Raw genomic sequence first — 17,151 nt, 5'->3', positions numbered from 1 at the left:
ATATATGTAACTACTTTTTGATTTGTTAAAATTGTTCCACATATGTATATACACAACACAAACACTGAAACAAGGAATAGAAGATAAATTAGTTAGCCACAGTTCTGAGATGTCACTCTTATTTTCTGCCTCAGTAACTATAATTCTTATTCTAAGGTGACAATTAAGCATTGAGATGGTTGTGGTAGCTATTCTAAATAATACTGGGTATGCAAAGAATCTTACAGATAACTGTGCAATCATTATATGAGTGTGTGTTGATTCTAGAGTTTAAGATATTTTAAAATACTTAATATATTATTTACTAAGGGATAGTCCAAAACTCATCTTAATTCTTATTTTTTTATCCTTTTTTTTTTTTTTTCCCTCAAGATGTATGTGTAGAAATAGTGGAAATAGCCTTAAGCAATGAGAAGTTGAATTAACTGGGCAGACAAGGGAAGTGGTAAGAAAACAGTACATACCATTACAAGATGGTAATGCTCTGTTCCAAGCTGGCTTTCCATCTGCACCAATTACACATGTTATAGTTGAAGGTTCAATAATCTTATATCCAGAATCACACTGGTAAGTAATAGTTGAACCAAGCTTAAAGTCTGTTCCCATTCTTGTACCGTTCATGATGTTTCCAGGATCAAAACAAGCTTCCCGTGGCTTTTCTGTTAAAATGAATTACAGAAAATCTATATATACTTTCAATTAAAAAAAAAAAAAAAGGTGAAACAAACTATTCTCAGTGGGTTTTTTTCAGACAGTTTAATTTATTCAACAGCTTATTAATATATTATTCTTGTTGAATCATGTATCATGGATGTTTGCTCAAGATTGATTATCGGGAAGAGGAAATTATCATGAAGCTGAAGATGAACTACTCCAATAACGTTTCCTATTTAGTATTTAGAAGAAGAATGACCAGCTCTAGAATTCACCACTTCTATATGTATATTTTTGACAAAAGGAAGAGTAGGGAAAATGTGAATCCTTTCCAGAAAGAAATGGGAGACCCGGCTACCCAGGTTACCCTGGACATGGAAACGGCTGAGGCAGTAAACACAAGGGAATGCAGTGATAGGACAAGGAAGAGTGGCTTCAAACTGAAAGAGGGTGGGTTTAGATAAAATATAAGGAAGGCATCCTTCACCATGAGGGTGGTGAGGCACTGGAACAGGCTGCTCAGAGAAGTTTGGGATGTCACCTCCCTGGAAGTGTTCAAGGTCAGGCTGGATGGGGCTTTGAGCAACACAGTCTAGGGGAAGGCGTCTCTACCATGGCAGGGGCGTTGGAATTAGGTGATCTTTAAGTCCCTTCCAACTCAAAACTGTTCTATAATTTTATACAATTTATATCAAGTACTGAATAATACACATCCAAAAAATATAAAATTATTAGGCAAAAATATACTCTCTGTTGAGTACAATAACTTTTTAAAATACAGTATTCTGTTCTTGTATCTTTTATTTTTATATCATTATAATTTCATCTAACTCTCAGTTGCATAGAGGAACTCATATCACACTATGCTGAGAACAAAACATAGACACAGTGAAAATGTGTATGCAAATTTTCAATCGCCATCTTTATCTCTTTATCTCCTTATGCTCAACATCTCATTTTCTTTCCTTGCAGGCCTTGCAGACTTCCTGGAACAAATTGTTTTCCATTTTGGATATTTTTTTTAGATGGGGACAAATATTCTAATATTTCATCTATGGCAATATGAAAATTACTTTGGGAAGAATAACCTTGCACACATGGAGAATAATGCATTATGCTGGATGGCAGATGAAGACTAAATAAAAAAATTATTTTATACTTCGTTTTCACTCCTGTTTCTTTTATAGGTATATTTTTTCTGTATTTCTTAGATCTTTTTGTTCTTCATTTTTAACATGTATATTAATGTGGTTTGCTTCAATTGCCAAGAATAAGAAGCTGAGGCAGCACTTCTGCTGCTGAAAAACAGCTTGATAAAACTCAGCAAAGATTATAATTAAGCCACTGACAACATCTGTGACTGGAAAAGAAACCAGCATCTTCAGTGATTGTCTGGCTTTGAAAAACACTCAGCATATCCAAGTCTCTATCTAGTAAGAGACATCTTCTGCAAAAAAAAAAATGCAAATACTATCTAGAAATAATAATTTAAAAATGCATTTGTGGGTTGAAAACAATGTGAAAAGGAAAATGTATTGGCATGTATTGACAAGAAGGAGGAAGTAGTCAGGGTAAGACAGTTCTTGTATAAATTCTTGGGAAAGAAAATTTTGCTATTGTCAAACTTTTTTCCGAATATTACTTTTGATGTGCATCTTCGACCTATTTTATTTTTTTTCTGGAAGATGAAAATGTGCATAAGTTATGTGAAAGAGATTTCATGAAACAGGTTTTCTGTGTTCCTTCACATATTAAAGAAAAGAGTTTTTAAAACATATATTGATGCATAAAGGTATTTGACAGTTCAGTTATGAGTACATAAAGAAGGAAACAGATTTGAGTCTCAATAATTGCTAAGTAACAAACATTTTTTCCCTTTTATTTAGACTACAATGAGAACAGTACCTTTATAGTCAATGGCAAATCCTGACATTCCAACAGAAGCATCACTGCGAAAAGCCAGAAACAGACTGTTACCACTGCTCTCTATTCTTTCAGGAGCCTGTGAGCCTTGAAAACTGCCAATTAGAGGACTGTTGGAATCTTCTCCTTCATAAATATGTAGAAAATCATAACTGGGTTCCATATTGAAACTGAAAATAAAGAGAAAAAATAATTAGGTCTTCGGGTTTTTTCAATGAGTTAAACATTACTGTGACTGTAGTTGCCAATTTTCTGCCCAACACATTTTCTTCTCCAGAAATAAATGTCTTTTTAAACATGATTCACAGTAAAAAAATTCACTGTGGAGTTCTTTTTGTCATTGATATGAACACCTTAAGCTTTCCAAAAGCCATTATGAATATCCTTCCACCTATCTTTAACACCTTTCTCAAGACCATGGAATCATGATTCAGAAAGGCTGCCTCTGACCAGAGGAATGATCCAAAAAATTTGCTTGAATTAAAAGTCCTGCTTTTATGTGGCTAAACTGGATGACACTAAAACCACCGATTACAAACATATTTATAATTTTAAAAATGAGATGCTTTCATGGATCGACCATTACCTTGGAACTTGTCTTTGTTCTTACCCAGATAATATCAGACATGATAAACTGATGTGAATTAATATTAATTCTCACTAAACCATCTATGTTATGCTATATTTTATGACATTTATATGTTTTACAAAGAAATTATGAAGATAATATGAATGGAATGTCTTTCAGAGGAAAGTGGGGTGACTTCAGGAGAGGTCCCTGCTCTCTGGAAGGTGGCCAATGTTACTGCAACTTACAAGAGGAGTGCAAGAGAAGAAGCAGAGAGCTCCAGGCCTGTCTAACTTCAGCTGCTGAAAAGTGTCAGTATTACTGGACTGCAACCATTTAGAAAATTTATTGGAAGTATAGCATAAACAGAAAATTCCATTATATTTCTCATAATATACTCCCTGCAATAATAGTCACAAACAAATCTAATAATAGTCACAAACAAATCTGAATGCTGAGTAACTGTAAGTTTCTTTCATCTTATTTGAAATGGGGCATTTGAGTCGAGTTTTTAGGCAATCCAAAGAAAAACACTGCTTACTACACCTACCACATGACATCTTCAAGAGTGTAATTAGTAGAGAACTATTCTCTATAATGCTGTTTGATAAAATACCAGAAAAAGAGAATTACTTCATTTTTTATTATCTAATTTCAAGTACATTAGGATTCCATTCTTTAATTTTTTGTCTATCAATAGCTTTTAGAAAATAAACTGCAGTCTGTAATTAAAGAAGTCAAATTTTATTTTAGTTTGGTGTTGTTTGGTTGTTGTTGTTGTTTTGGTATTATGTTGTTGTTTTTTTTTTTTCACAGAAAGGGTACAAATATTATACAGCAAAATTCTCAACATACCACTATCTCCTCCTAAAAGAATCACAACTCATCAACATTCCACTGAAGTCAACAGCAACTTTATCATTCTCAGCCTTAAAATCACACTTAAAACACAGTATCAAAAAATGAAAAAAATTGCATTTGCATCCACAGATACAGCAAGCAAGATGATTATATAGAACTGATTCAATTAGAAATGACAAACAGAATGCATGAATATGACTATATGCATGAACTTCAACTTGTAAAAATCAATGCAACACATATAGCTTGATTATGGAAAATAGAGGAAATAATTAAAATTATGAAACAATATTATCTCAGTGTCTTTCATCTCTTGACTAAGTAGAACAATATTTTTTCTGATCTATGCATTTTAAGCAAAGTATATTTAGGCTGCATTTCTAAAAAAACCTGAAAAAACTGACTTACATCTTGAATTTCCAACCATTCTTTCAGTCTCAACTATTAGTTACAATAGCCTAAATCAAGAACTTCTACAAACTAATATGGTCTTTAAATGATTTTTATTTGATATGTCACAGAAAGCTTTGTTTTTCAGGAACATATTGGATAGCAAATGTACCATATGGCTGTATATCTTTCTTTTACATTATTTGGAATCAATGATATAGCACATATTAGATATATGCTCCAGGACATAGACAGGGAATTTAATTAGAAGCTTTAAGGAATTATAAATATTGCCATTTTTAGATTTGACATTTGAAACCCTTTAAAACAAAGGCATTCATAGAGAAATGGTACCTTTTGAATATCAAGGCAATGACAAAGTCAGGGTTTACTTTTATTCTCCAGTCACACTCTTTCCCAGGAGGATAAGGCTGTGGATAGTTAGGCGATAGAATAACTCCTGCTGGGCCTGTCAGGTTTCCACCACATGCAGCTGTCACAATGCAAAAAGAAATAGGAATATAGTCACACGTTAAATTCACAAGCACATATTAGCTTTTAAGTAGAAGAAAATTACTTATACATTTACCAAAATTAATATTTTTTTAAATACAGAACTTTCCCACTTCCTGTTAGCAAAAAGTGTTCAATTTTCCTCCAAAAAATTCTCTCTGTTCATATGCAAAAGCGGTAAAGGAAGAAATTCTTCTAAAGGAATAAAAATCAGAAGTTAAATAGGAAGTCCTGTATATTTTTGCTATTAATCCTGTCTCTATCATGCTTAAATTTTTTTATGTACTGAAGATACTTTAAAAACTGGGAAAGTTCAATAGTAGGACTCAGGTTGCAGTTTCTATTGACCAAAGATGTTGCAGAAACCAATTTGATTCACTTTCTAAAAGATATTTCCCAAATCAAAAATCAAATACATTTATTTTGTTACCATGAATTGAACTTCTAAACAGATAAGGAATCCTACTCTCATAGATAATAATCACATCCACAAAGTCTAACAAAAGTACATCTAACAAAAAAGTAAAGTAGTCATGACAGGCTGCATCTACATCACCAAGTCAAACAAACTAAGAAAAACACATTGATAGTGCAAAACAGTTGGTACTAAGGATTTGGAATTTACATTAAACATTTTAAAGAGATTTCTTCTCAGGCTATTCCATTTATAAGTCAGCATACTAAAGTAAAGGACTTTATGAAAATTTTAAAATGAGAAATAATGGTTTTACAGAAGTCTTAAGGTTTCTACTATTGTCATGTCTACACTAATGATTACTTTAATCTGCTTTCTGCTTCAAAGTCACCTTGAGTGTATGGAAGAATAACAGTAATTATGTATATATTTTTTTTCTCCCTTTATTTCTGTCTTATTTCCTTCTTTCTTTTAGGTTTGTTTTATTGGGGTTTTGTACTAGATTGTAAAGAAACATGGAGTGATTACAATTGCTATTTGAAATAAAAATATTAATCTTCTCAATTTAGATACCATATACATTATTTTAACTTTTTTCTTTCGATATTTACTTTGTGAATGATCCCAATATATTTAGTAAGCATTTTCATACTGCTTTGTACACTGCACACAAGGTATCCAGATGATATTATGCTGATTACAGGCTTCTCCAATTCTGTTAAATAACATGGAGTCAGAAATACTATCCTTGAATCCTTCACAGTAGTTTTACTTCAGAGAAACAGAGGGACTGCAGTTGTTTAAGGATATGTTATTAAGGATATGCTATTTTGGAAAGTGTCAGTCCAAAATGCCTTATAGAAAGAAATAACATGTTTCTTCCAGTAATATTCTATCTGGAATTCAGCATTGCTAAAGTAAGTCTTCATTTAGTTATAAATCAGTAGGCAACAAAATAACAAGGATTTAAAAAAATACTATGCCTAGCAGAAAAAAAATTGCAGATGTTGATTACTCCTAGAAAATCTACATTAATGACCTTAAAAATACAATTCAGCAAAACTTCTAAGCCTGCAATTATTGTCTACTGGCAAGAACCTCAGGGAAACCTTTACACAATCTAGTGTTATGTATCCACCCTCTCCTGGTGCTATGGAAATATAGCTAATTTCTTTCAACAGCATTGTCTCTTGGATCCCCTCCTCTGCATCTACTTTTACCAATAAGTATCCATCTTCCAAGGTGCTGCACATGATGTGTACTTAGTCTGTAAGATAACTCAGAAATATATATATAAATATTATATATATAAAAATATTTTGGGAATAAATAATGGATCCCTAGTTTATGTAACCAAACTATTATGTAGAAGAACATTTTAATGTAATCATTTCAACATGAATATTTTTATCCAAATCACCGCTTCTGTTTATTTATTTTTATTAGATTTTGTAATTTTTAAACTTTTATGGAGTTTAAGAATAAAGTAAGAAAATCATAACCAAAAAATACTGTTAATCAGGAGAACAAGACTGACGTTGTCTTTAAGTACAAAATAACTGAGCTCTGCAGATATCATCACTCCAGCACGAGCACCATAAGCCCAGTAATTGAACAAGAAATCTGATCTGTATCAGTCCTAAACAGAGACTAACATCTCATCTTAATACCTATGCATGTGGGGGGATCAGGTTGCCAAAAGAACCGGTTATTCAGTTGCACACACGTAATTTTAGCCTGCCCTTGCAGCTGATAGCCCGGGTCACACTGGAAGGTGGTGGTGTCTCCAGGTTCCCTGCTGTCTCCATATCTAGTGCCATTCTGTGGAGTCCCAGGATCATTACAAGTTGATGCAATGGAAGCTGCAAGGGAATGATGAAAGAAGAGATGTAAGGTGTAGATATTTACCCTGCACAATCAAATGCACAATAGGTTCACATTAGTATTCCAACCAGAGGCAGTATTATTTACTCTTCAGGTAATGCAGGAAGGTATTTTGTTTCTTTACTTTTACAAAAATCTGCCCACTGAGATACATCATGATTATGTTGACTTCCTGCCAGTGTCTTTAGTGTAAAATATGGACTGATTTTGTCCAGTTAGCACATCAAAAGAACTAATAACTCCTTTTCTCTCTTTAATATTCTGGTTATCAAAAGAATTTTGATACCTTTTGCACAATAGGGTAAGTATAATGTTATAAATAATATTGTTCTATAGTCCTACTATCCTGCAGCATGCAAATCCTCCATACCCATCTGAATAAATCAAACGGCAGTTTATGCAGTCTTGAAGTTTTCATTTCAGGGACAAGAAACAACTTTCTTAGAGATAATTTAAACTGAATCTTAGCAAAAAATACCTCACTTATGATCAGTCTTCAGTAGCTGGATATGGATTTTACTTTCTAAAAGACTATATTATTTAAAAAGCAATGTTAAACTAAGCAAAGCAATCAGTACAACTTAATGCAAATAATCACTCAGAAAGTGGATACACAGATCCACATCTAATGCAGATTTCTGGAAGATGTCAGGTCTCTTCTGCCTTTGGGTTCTCTACTAATGGCTTCAGGTATTGAGATCCTGAGTTACAATAAACTTTGCAGTCTTCCATAGGAAAGAAGGTCCATCTCTTGAGACTAATGTCCCTACTGAATTGCACTGTTTCCTATCACTCCTTACCCAAACACCTTTTTTCAAAGAACTGACTACAACTGTGAACAAAAACCAAAATAAGAAGTCATAAATCCAGTTATGTCACAGTTGCCATGAATGGTACTGTGTTTACCACCTGTATGCAATCTTCCTGTCCATAATAATTCATTTGCTGAATTAACTGCTGCATCTACTCCTTCTGTTCATACCAAAAGAGTACACCACTATAAGAAACAGCAAGAGCAGCTAAACGTTTGCCAATTTGAAACAACTACCAGGATGTGCAACTGGAAAAAATTTTAGATTTTTTTTCTCCCTGTGTTGTAAATTTTTAGAAGAGAGAAAGGTTGAAAAAAAAAGAGTAAAAGAAGAAACAACCAACAGGTGTTAAAGTGGATTTATCCATGTTCTAGTGTATTGGTGGTCGCAGATAAATCCCAGAAATTGTAGAACATCTTTATGGGAGAATTCATGGATTATTATAATTAACACTTTGAAACACTAAGAAACAAAGAAACTTTGTTTATCATTTTATTATTCACAGTTTTTTGTTCTTGATTCCATTTCAAAACAATAGATCTCATACTTTGGATCACTCCTATATGTAAATGAAGTAAAAGACATGGCAGGTTTTTAACTGTGGTAAACTTTTTCCCCTAGGAATTAAAGTAATAGCTGTCACTACTAATGAGTACCGTGCAAGGATTCCCCAGGCACCACTCTGACAACTTATGTGACACCCCATAGGAGTGCAGTTTACTAAAAGTACGTTTGGCCACAAGGGAATGAAAGCATGGTCACAACCTCAGAGAAGTTTTTCCTGATGTGACAGACAACAGCAGCTCTGAACAATGGATTGCTCTAGTGCACATCTGTTAAAGACTTGCAGTTCTTCCAAAAAAATGAGCAGAAGCCAATCTCTGCTATTAATTGCTGTAATTTTTTAACATATCTCTGAATAGATTAATTTTCTTCTTAAAAGGCTATGATATATAATATCTCAGAAAACACTTTCTCCATTTTAACTGTGTCAAGTATCCATCAATTAAAAAGGACAAATGCCTTCTAATAATAATTTCACTGTTAATCTCCATTTCTCATATACAAAGTTCTAAATTTTAAAAATTATCGCAGATATTTATTAAACACCAAAATATTCTTTACACTTTTGGCCTTGCAGCCTCGGAAGTTATTTGACGTATTTGAAGCCAACAACCTTTTTATTGCACCAAATACACTTGATCCTAATTAAATAGAGCACCAAGCATTTAAGCACTGATGTGCCATCTAGTAAAGTGAGCATTTAGACAGACTGTCAACTTTTTAACTTGTCTCCTTTCCAAGTTGTTTTACTTCTCAAGAATCCCAAGAGATTCTGTAACTGCATGAAAATTACAAGTCTGATATTTCTTCATTTGGTATTTTGCAAATATCTGAAGGGTATAGAGGTCATATGCATTTATAAGTAATCCAGAAATTAAAAATCACCAGCTTTTTGTCGCTGCTCTTCTTTTATAACATTTAACAAGTAAAACACACACACTGTAAAGCAAGGAAAGCAATAACTATTTTTTAAGCTCAAGGACACAAAATCAAAGTAAATTACATAGTTAGACTTTTAAAAAATGACTGAGAAAAATTAGGTTCCTAAAATGGGGTAGCCAAGAGACAAGACGTGAATGTCACTAAGCTGGAAAATAAGTAATTGCTGCTTCTCAGCTCTTGCATATGTGCTTTAAGCCTTAAGCCTAGATGATACTCAGTGGGTTATAGAGTAATTCTCTGTACAGATTTCCATCTCTTAATGTCTCATCTGCTCAGAGCAGAACAAGCTTCTGTGTACATTAAAAATGGAACTCAGAGGTAGGTTCCAGAAGAATAGACAGCTGAGAAAACCACAGATTGCCAAGGAATTTTCAGACCTCCATATGTAGACAGCCACTGTGTTAAGCCTCCCTGATTCTAATTTAAGAATCTTTCACAATCAAATTTAAGATTTTATTTTGTATTTGGTCCTCAAATTATATTTCAAAGTTGTTTTAAAATTGAACTGAAAATCAGTAGGAGACTGCTTTTGAGAATATGATACTATACTTGCAGGCCTGCAGATCTGCGAGCAAAATGTTAGATTTTTGCCTAATCTATTTTTTACATCATTTTTAGCTGGTATTCTCTTGTACCTTAAGGAAATAAAAACATCACCTTCATCCCTATACTTTTCACTAGGGTTGTGGTAACAATCATACAAGCCATTTGCTGTAGTGTTGTGCTACAAACACCATTTTATTTCTAGTCCACATGGTTATAAAAACAATTTAGACTTTTCCAGGCTTTTAAATTGCACACGCCTCTCTTTTTTAGTGCATTATGTTTGCACAATAATAAGCTTGAAAAGGAATTTTTCTTATCAAAGTTGAGATGTTCATGGATTTGCAGTGATTTCAGACTAACATCATGAAACAATAGTGTGTGTTCTCCAAAACGTAACTCACATAACATATGTAAATGTACGGACTAAGTATTGTGCAAATTAGCATCAACAACATATTTAAATGTCATGTATTGTCTAAGAATGTAAAGAAAAAAGAAACCCAAATGCCAATGCAGCCTCTTTAATAAAGTCTGGAGTACAAAAGCTCATAAGTTTAGAGTTAACCACGAAACTAATCTAAAAGATTCATTTTTGCTTAGTTCCACAGGAACCAAATGAAGAACTGCTACACTCAGTCAGGCTGAGGATGCCTTCCCCAGGCCATGCATGGATTAGATGATGGATAGGAGTGCAGTGACAGTTTCATTACCATGTTTTCATCACCATGTTATTGTGAACATGAAACGCAACATTTATCAGACAGCAAAAGACACTGCACTGTGAAACTATTAGGTTACAGACTTGAAAAGGTTTGAATTCTTGTGTCTTGTGTCCTTTTATTTTTGTTTAACAAGGGTTGTCTTAATGGATTTAATTTTTATTGAACTCAATTTATTTAGTTAGTAAGGCAGATACGTGATTCTGCATTATTTATTGTGAATTCCTTTAAAAGATATATTTGTGCTAGCTCCTTTTCCCCAAAAATTTAATTGTGAATCAATCTGGAACACTTACATGATGAATTCTAGCAATGAAGGCTCTGTCATGGAAATATTTATACTACTTAAGTGTGGCAAGTTAGGCCATTAAGCCAGTGATTAAAAGATATTTCAACAGTAAAGGAATAATTTTCGAGACAACAGTATTAAGTTCTAGATGGGTGACACAGTTACTGTAAAAGTTGGTGCTACCAAACAAATGATCAAATGGAATTGCAAAGCTAGACAAAAGTAGAAATCATTGCTTAAGCAGATTTGTCATATTAAGCCCAGTGCCATTAGGAATATCCAAATAGCTGATAGTTAAGTTTTTGCCAGAGGAAATAAGTTGTCAACAGATGTGTCAACATCTGACAGAATAATTTCCAAATAATTGTTGTAATTACAATTAGTGTAAGTTGCTTACTTGTATTATCATAATTGGTGACTTGTGTTGTTAATTTAAAGACTTAGACATCTTTAGACATCACTGCTTCTCTCTGCATATACTTGAAGAGCAAAGTTTTAAAATGTTGAGAAAATAAGCAAACAACAGAAAAATGAAAAGTGGACTAAACCAACTACACAAATGGCTTGGTGTTGTGTCTTTGCTTTTAATAATATGAGTGTCCAAAGTTCTTCTAATAAGACAGAAATATTAAAATAAATTGAGAAAAAGTGTTTTGCTCCTTAATTAACATCTTGACTGTTGTTTTACACAAACAAAATACAAATCAGATCTTTGCTTGTATGAAAGCAGAGATAGGCACATTTTTAATTAAACTGTATGCTTACACAATACCATAACTAAGAGAAATTTACAATACTCCAGAACCAGGAACAGGCATAGAAAATTTACATAGACAGGTCTGACTCTAGAAAAGCCAGGTTTTGGGGTTTTTTTCAATTTTAAGAGAGTGTGAATAAAATCCTTTGATGTATTATTTGACTTGAGGAGCAAAATCTAGAAAATCACATAAAGAACTATAAATTAATCATTTAGTTGAAGAAAAAGATACAATTCTCTTAAGTTACAACAGCTGAGAATTTAGCTGAAGAAAAAAAGGATAGACTGTAAGGGCAGAACTAATACTAGCTAAAGGGTAGACAATATTAGTAATATTGTCATTCTTACAGGCTGTAATAGCTAAACTAAAGCTATTAGAACCTGCAAGAATGACAATATGACTAGAAACTGCCAGTACTGATCCTATCATCTGTCACTTTTATTGTTTCTGCTAAATATCAAGTAAAAAAATTACACAGTTAGAAATAAAAATACTCAATAAAATAAATTTCAGGTCAATAAAAGCAATTGACCCCTCAGCATGGGATCCAAGGGCTGTCAGTAGTCTAGAGTAGACAGAGATGAAACATTCATGGCAAGATTTATCTATTTCAACATAGGTGACCAGTCTCATTTCAGGTACCTTATCATATCCAATATATCAACACAAGACTGGAAGATAAGAGAGAGGACTTGTGTATGCTTGTGTAACCTTCTGCAGTGGCAGATGGAGACTAGCCAGGATACTTTGTGGCATCTCAAAGGAATCTAGACACCTCTGAAAAGGCAGATAGGATTCATTTCATCTGCCCTTAAACATTCAAAAGTTTGAAAATTACTGTTAGTGTATCTAGACCTGTAGTTGATAAGAAGAAAAAGGAAACATCAGATAGAAATTTATCCCATTTACCTGAGATAAGTAGGATAGAATTAAGGTTGGTTAGACAGCACTTTTTAATGGTCAACCTATGAAAGTAGTTTTGCTGCCAGTAACTTTATTTGTAATAAAGTCAAAAACCAAATCTGCCTATACCTTTTTGCCAGAAGGAGCTGGTGGACATCCCTGACTTGTAATGCACAGCTTAAATTTATTTAACCCCCAGAGTAAGCGTCAGTTTTGCACACTGAACTTCATTTTTTTTGTCCTTTTATGCACAACTAAATGGTAATTAGGTTTTAATGAAAAGCATTAGACTGATTACAATTAACATAATCACTCCTGTCAGTTCACGTCCTCATGTTCTACATGCTGAGCTGAGTGGGCAAGACAGAGAATTTTAACATTCAAACATTTTGCAAGATTCAGCCAATTATATTTTTTTCATTAAAAAAATACCTCTAATTACATTTACAATCAGCAGTAAGTAATTCATAGGTGATATTTTCTAATCTACCTTACATTACCCTTTCACAGCACCCCTTTTTTAGTCAGACACAGTTATGACATTCTAGAGCACAAAGTATAGAGAGTAATTAGCACATTCACAGCACAGTGAAACAAATTCTCCAGATGAAAATTAGCACTTTAACGTTTTAAGTTGCTCATTTGGCCTGATATTCTGAAATGTATATCCTTTATCTGATCCCATAAATGGCTGTTATGGATGTAGACATTCATTCCAATTGCATAATCCAGTAGAGAAGCTGTATTACTACAGGTTTTCCAATTCGGTGCAAATCTGAACCTGAAATTTACTTCTTCAATTATAATTAAGAGTTAAATGAAATAGTCATTAACAGGTGCAACACTCGAAAATCCTTCACATGATACAAAGATAAAAAACTTCCCAATATGCCTTCATAGAACTTGTCTACATCTTCTACATAGAACAAAATGTCTACATCTTCTGCAATTGCCAAAAAGAAAGTTTCACCAAGTCAGAAATCTTTTATTTAGAGTTACAAGCCACTAAAGTACTGAAATGTCAATATTCTGTGCAGCTTTGCTATAAACTGTCTGACAGTTTAAACACATGATGAATACTAACGCATGTAAAGATTCCCACTTAGCAATAGTTTAATTACTTTAAATCCTTTACAGGTCAAGGCCACAGTGGTCTTCTCATTGCCTCAAGAAGATTAAATATACTAGACTGATTTTTAGATTAAATAAATAAACATTTACTTTAATATATTCCTTAAATCTTATTTTTTACTCCTTACAAGTAAAAAATTAGTAACACATTCCACTTGTCAAGCACAGTAAATTAAACTATTTTCCCTATACTTGAGCTCTCAATTCTTCATCAGTAACTCCAATTAATTCCAGTAAAACATACTCTGCAACTGTCAGCACGATCACTCAGTGCATCCATCAGTTAATGCACTAGGACAGGAAAATCAGTTATTCTGTATTATAGCTTTAAATTGTCTTCTACTCACTCCTATTGCCACTGAAGTTCAAGGAATGGTTGATAAACCAAACAGCTTAAACATTTCTGACCTTTCAAAATCGGGGCATAAATTTATTTTCATAAAATGCAACCTTAAATGTGCTTGCTAATCCTAACAAGAAAAACCACTCATTTCCAAAAATGTAAAACTTATCTTGTTTTTTCAAAAAGAAAAAAATGAAAAGCAGCATATTATATAGCACGCTGGTGAGAAACTTTAGAAACATTTATTCTGCCCTTTGTCTTTAATTCATTTTGCATACTTTTAACTAGTTTTTTAAGGCTGATGATTGAAAGACTGTTTTGGGGGAGGCAGATACAGCCTTCAGAAAAATACGGGAAAATTAAGTAAATAGGTAAATAGGTAAATGTAAAATGCATTAGAGAATCAGAGACTAGGAAAACCCCAAGTTTACACCTTCATGCAACTAATAATGACTGAAATTTGATTAGGACCCCTTACTTCTAAATGACATCTTCTATGGATTATATGGATTAATGTGTGTAAATACTTCTACTCACACACATTAATTCCTAATTTTCCCATGTATTGATGAGAAATACACATATTATATCTAGGCATATAAGGATGCAAAGACAAAGATATGTTCTGTGTCCTAGCCCGTTTTGAGGTCAAAATAATATGGAAAAACTCCACATAACCAGTTTTAAAATATTGATCTCTTGTATAATATTGATCATAACGTCTCTATTAACAGAGTAGCTTTCACTTTATACCTAAAGATCAATTTGATTAGTTTAATAGTAAATTTTAAGTGTTTTTTAATAAGGTAAAGTGTCTTGTATTCTTTATCTTGATAATACAAAGAATGTTTAGGTCATAAAAATCATGCATCATGCAGTCAATGTTTTGAGAAAAAAAAATCCAACCAACAAAAACACTAAACATGAAATAATACATTGTTAGGTGACACTGGGGGGAATATTTAAGATTACTGGTGCAGAAGAATAGTTCTGTATGTACAGACCCATTTTGACTTGTTAAGTACTGTTAATTGGATAATGCTAAGTATGTGGTTGCTGTGGAAAACAAGGAATAAAAAACCTAAAACATTCAAAGTAAATCCAAAAATTCTCCCTAGTTTTAGCCATTTGCATAAACACATAACATAATTAAAATAACATAATTTCTTTTCTTCTAAAGACAGAGGAAGTTGAAAAAGAGTTGAGAAAGACTTAGTAAGTATAGGAATAATGTATATAAATATAAAATTATTATACTGGGGAGAAGAAAAATCTTTACATACTTGAAAACTGAATGGAGAAGCCCGATTTGCTGATGAAGAAATCACTGTCAAATTGTAATGTTAAGGAGTTGAAAGTGCTGTGAATATCCTCTGGAAGAGCCGAGCCACTCCACTCTTTGAGAAGTATGCTGCTCTCAACAGGCCCATCCCATACCTTCAAGATGTCATGAGCAACCTCAGTATCAAAAACAATAAAATGCAGACTGCAAAGAAAAAAGTAAAAGTACTGAGCATTACTTGTTGAACACAATTGCATGAAACTCCAAACAATCATTCCAAAACTGTAGTTTTAAGATGGTGTTTATGATTGAAAAAGATCTGGTAATCCAGCAGAGTTATTATTTTTTCTTGTTGAACAAGCTAATCTTGTAAGAGTCATGCAGTTCTGTTTTATAAATGTCTGAATGACAGAAAATGTTATTACAGGGCATAAATCCTCAAGACTTAACTTATAAGCCTATAAATTATCTTTTTTTTTAAGTTAAATGTTTTATGATATACAAACTATGATTTCATCAAAGGTTTAGTCTTTTTATTCAAATGAGGACAGCAAGAATGCTGCTTTGCTTGAATTATATGCAACTAAAAAATTGTAGCAGGTATAGACAGTAGAACACATAGCACAAGAAGTCCTGTCAGCATGGCATTTCCTTTCCTATGCATAAAAAGGGAAAAATATAATAGATCGGATTTTTGCTAAAATTCATAAAATAGAAAACTGTATAATAATAAAATAATCTATATTTATCTTCAGGTGAAGAATTATATTTATTAAGATGTTCACAAATGTTATCTTGTAAGTCAAAAATCTGCATTGTCTCTAAGTCCTGAATGTTTACATTCTTAGAGCCAAAGAACTCGAATAGGTAAATATCAAAATGTCTTTTTTTCAAGTAGTTGTGTGTTGACATTTCTCCATCTTATTCATCCTTTACTGGAAATCATTAATTTGAAAATTTTTATTTAAACAAAAATGATGCCCATGACAGTGTAAATTCAATATTTGGCTTAGTGAAACAGGATTACAAAAAAAGAGGGGGGAAATCTTCCACTGAATAATTCATTTGTCATTTAATTATATTGTTTTGCCTCTGAGTCCCTTTTAAATCAAAATATTCTGTGACTATGTTTGTCTTCCAGAGCTACACATACTGAGGGCCTGCTCCTGAAGAGGTGGATGGCCACCACATACTGATAGGAAGTAGAGAATAAATCTTCTGTTTTCTTCTGCTTCCATGAATGGACTTTTGCTTGATTAAATTGAGTTTTATTTTCGCAAGTTTATTTTCTCATGTTATTTTCTCCCCACCCCATCCTGCTGATGAGGGAAAATGTCTACGCACTAAAGGCTTTTTCAGGGACCAATGTGGGTCTTGAGATAACCATAGTTTTGCATGAAGGTTCTATAGCTATGGTAGTAACTAGGTGTCAAGTTCCTGTGCGGGTCATGGAGTTTGTTGGTTTCACTGATTAACTCTTCATTTTGCCGAATTTGGGAACATGTTAATTCAAATAATGGGTCTGTGCTTTGCCCTGGCACTGATGGCCTTGCTGTGCTGGCAGAGCTATCTTGTGGAGAGGATGAGGGAATGCAACATTCTTTTTCTCCTTATGATTAATGAGAATTGTTTTATTATGCAGATTCCTGAGGTT

General features: G+C 33.1%; 1 protein-coding gene across 2 annotated transcripts in view; it reads right to left on the bottom strand.

Moving 5' to 3' along the window:
- CSMD1 (CUB and Sushi multiple domains 1) overlaps nucleotides 1-17,151 on the bottom strand; it is a 1,074,724-nt gene that overhangs the window by 159,158 nt on the left and 898,415 nt on the right. For both annotated transcript variants that reach the window (XM_064707609.1, XM_064707608.1), the window contains exons 26-30: nucleotides 15,499-15,701; nucleotides 6,995-7,186; nucleotides 4,751-4,889; nucleotides 2,560-2,747; nucleotides 465-659 (exon numbers count right to left, since the gene is read on the bottom strand). In XM_064707609.1, coding sequence (XP_064563679.1) covers nucleotides 465-659; nucleotides 2,560-2,747; nucleotides 4,751-4,889; nucleotides 6,995-7,186; nucleotides 15,499-15,701 — 917 coding nt within the window. The remainder of the gene's footprint in view (nucleotides 1-464; nucleotides 660-2,559; nucleotides 2,748-4,750; nucleotides 4,890-6,994; nucleotides 7,187-15,498; nucleotides 15,702-17,151) is intronic.

Source organism: Zonotrichia leucophrys, chromosome 3 (assembly GCF_028769735.1).
Source record: "Zonotrichia leucophrys gambelii isolate GWCS_2022_RI chromosome 3, RI_Zleu_2.0, whole genome shotgun sequence".
In the NCBI taxonomy this organism is placed as follows: domain Eukaryota; kingdom Metazoa; phylum Chordata; class Aves; order Passeriformes; family Passerellidae; genus Zonotrichia; species Zonotrichia leucophrys.
This window is presented reverse-complemented; position numbering and strand designations above follow the sequence as displayed.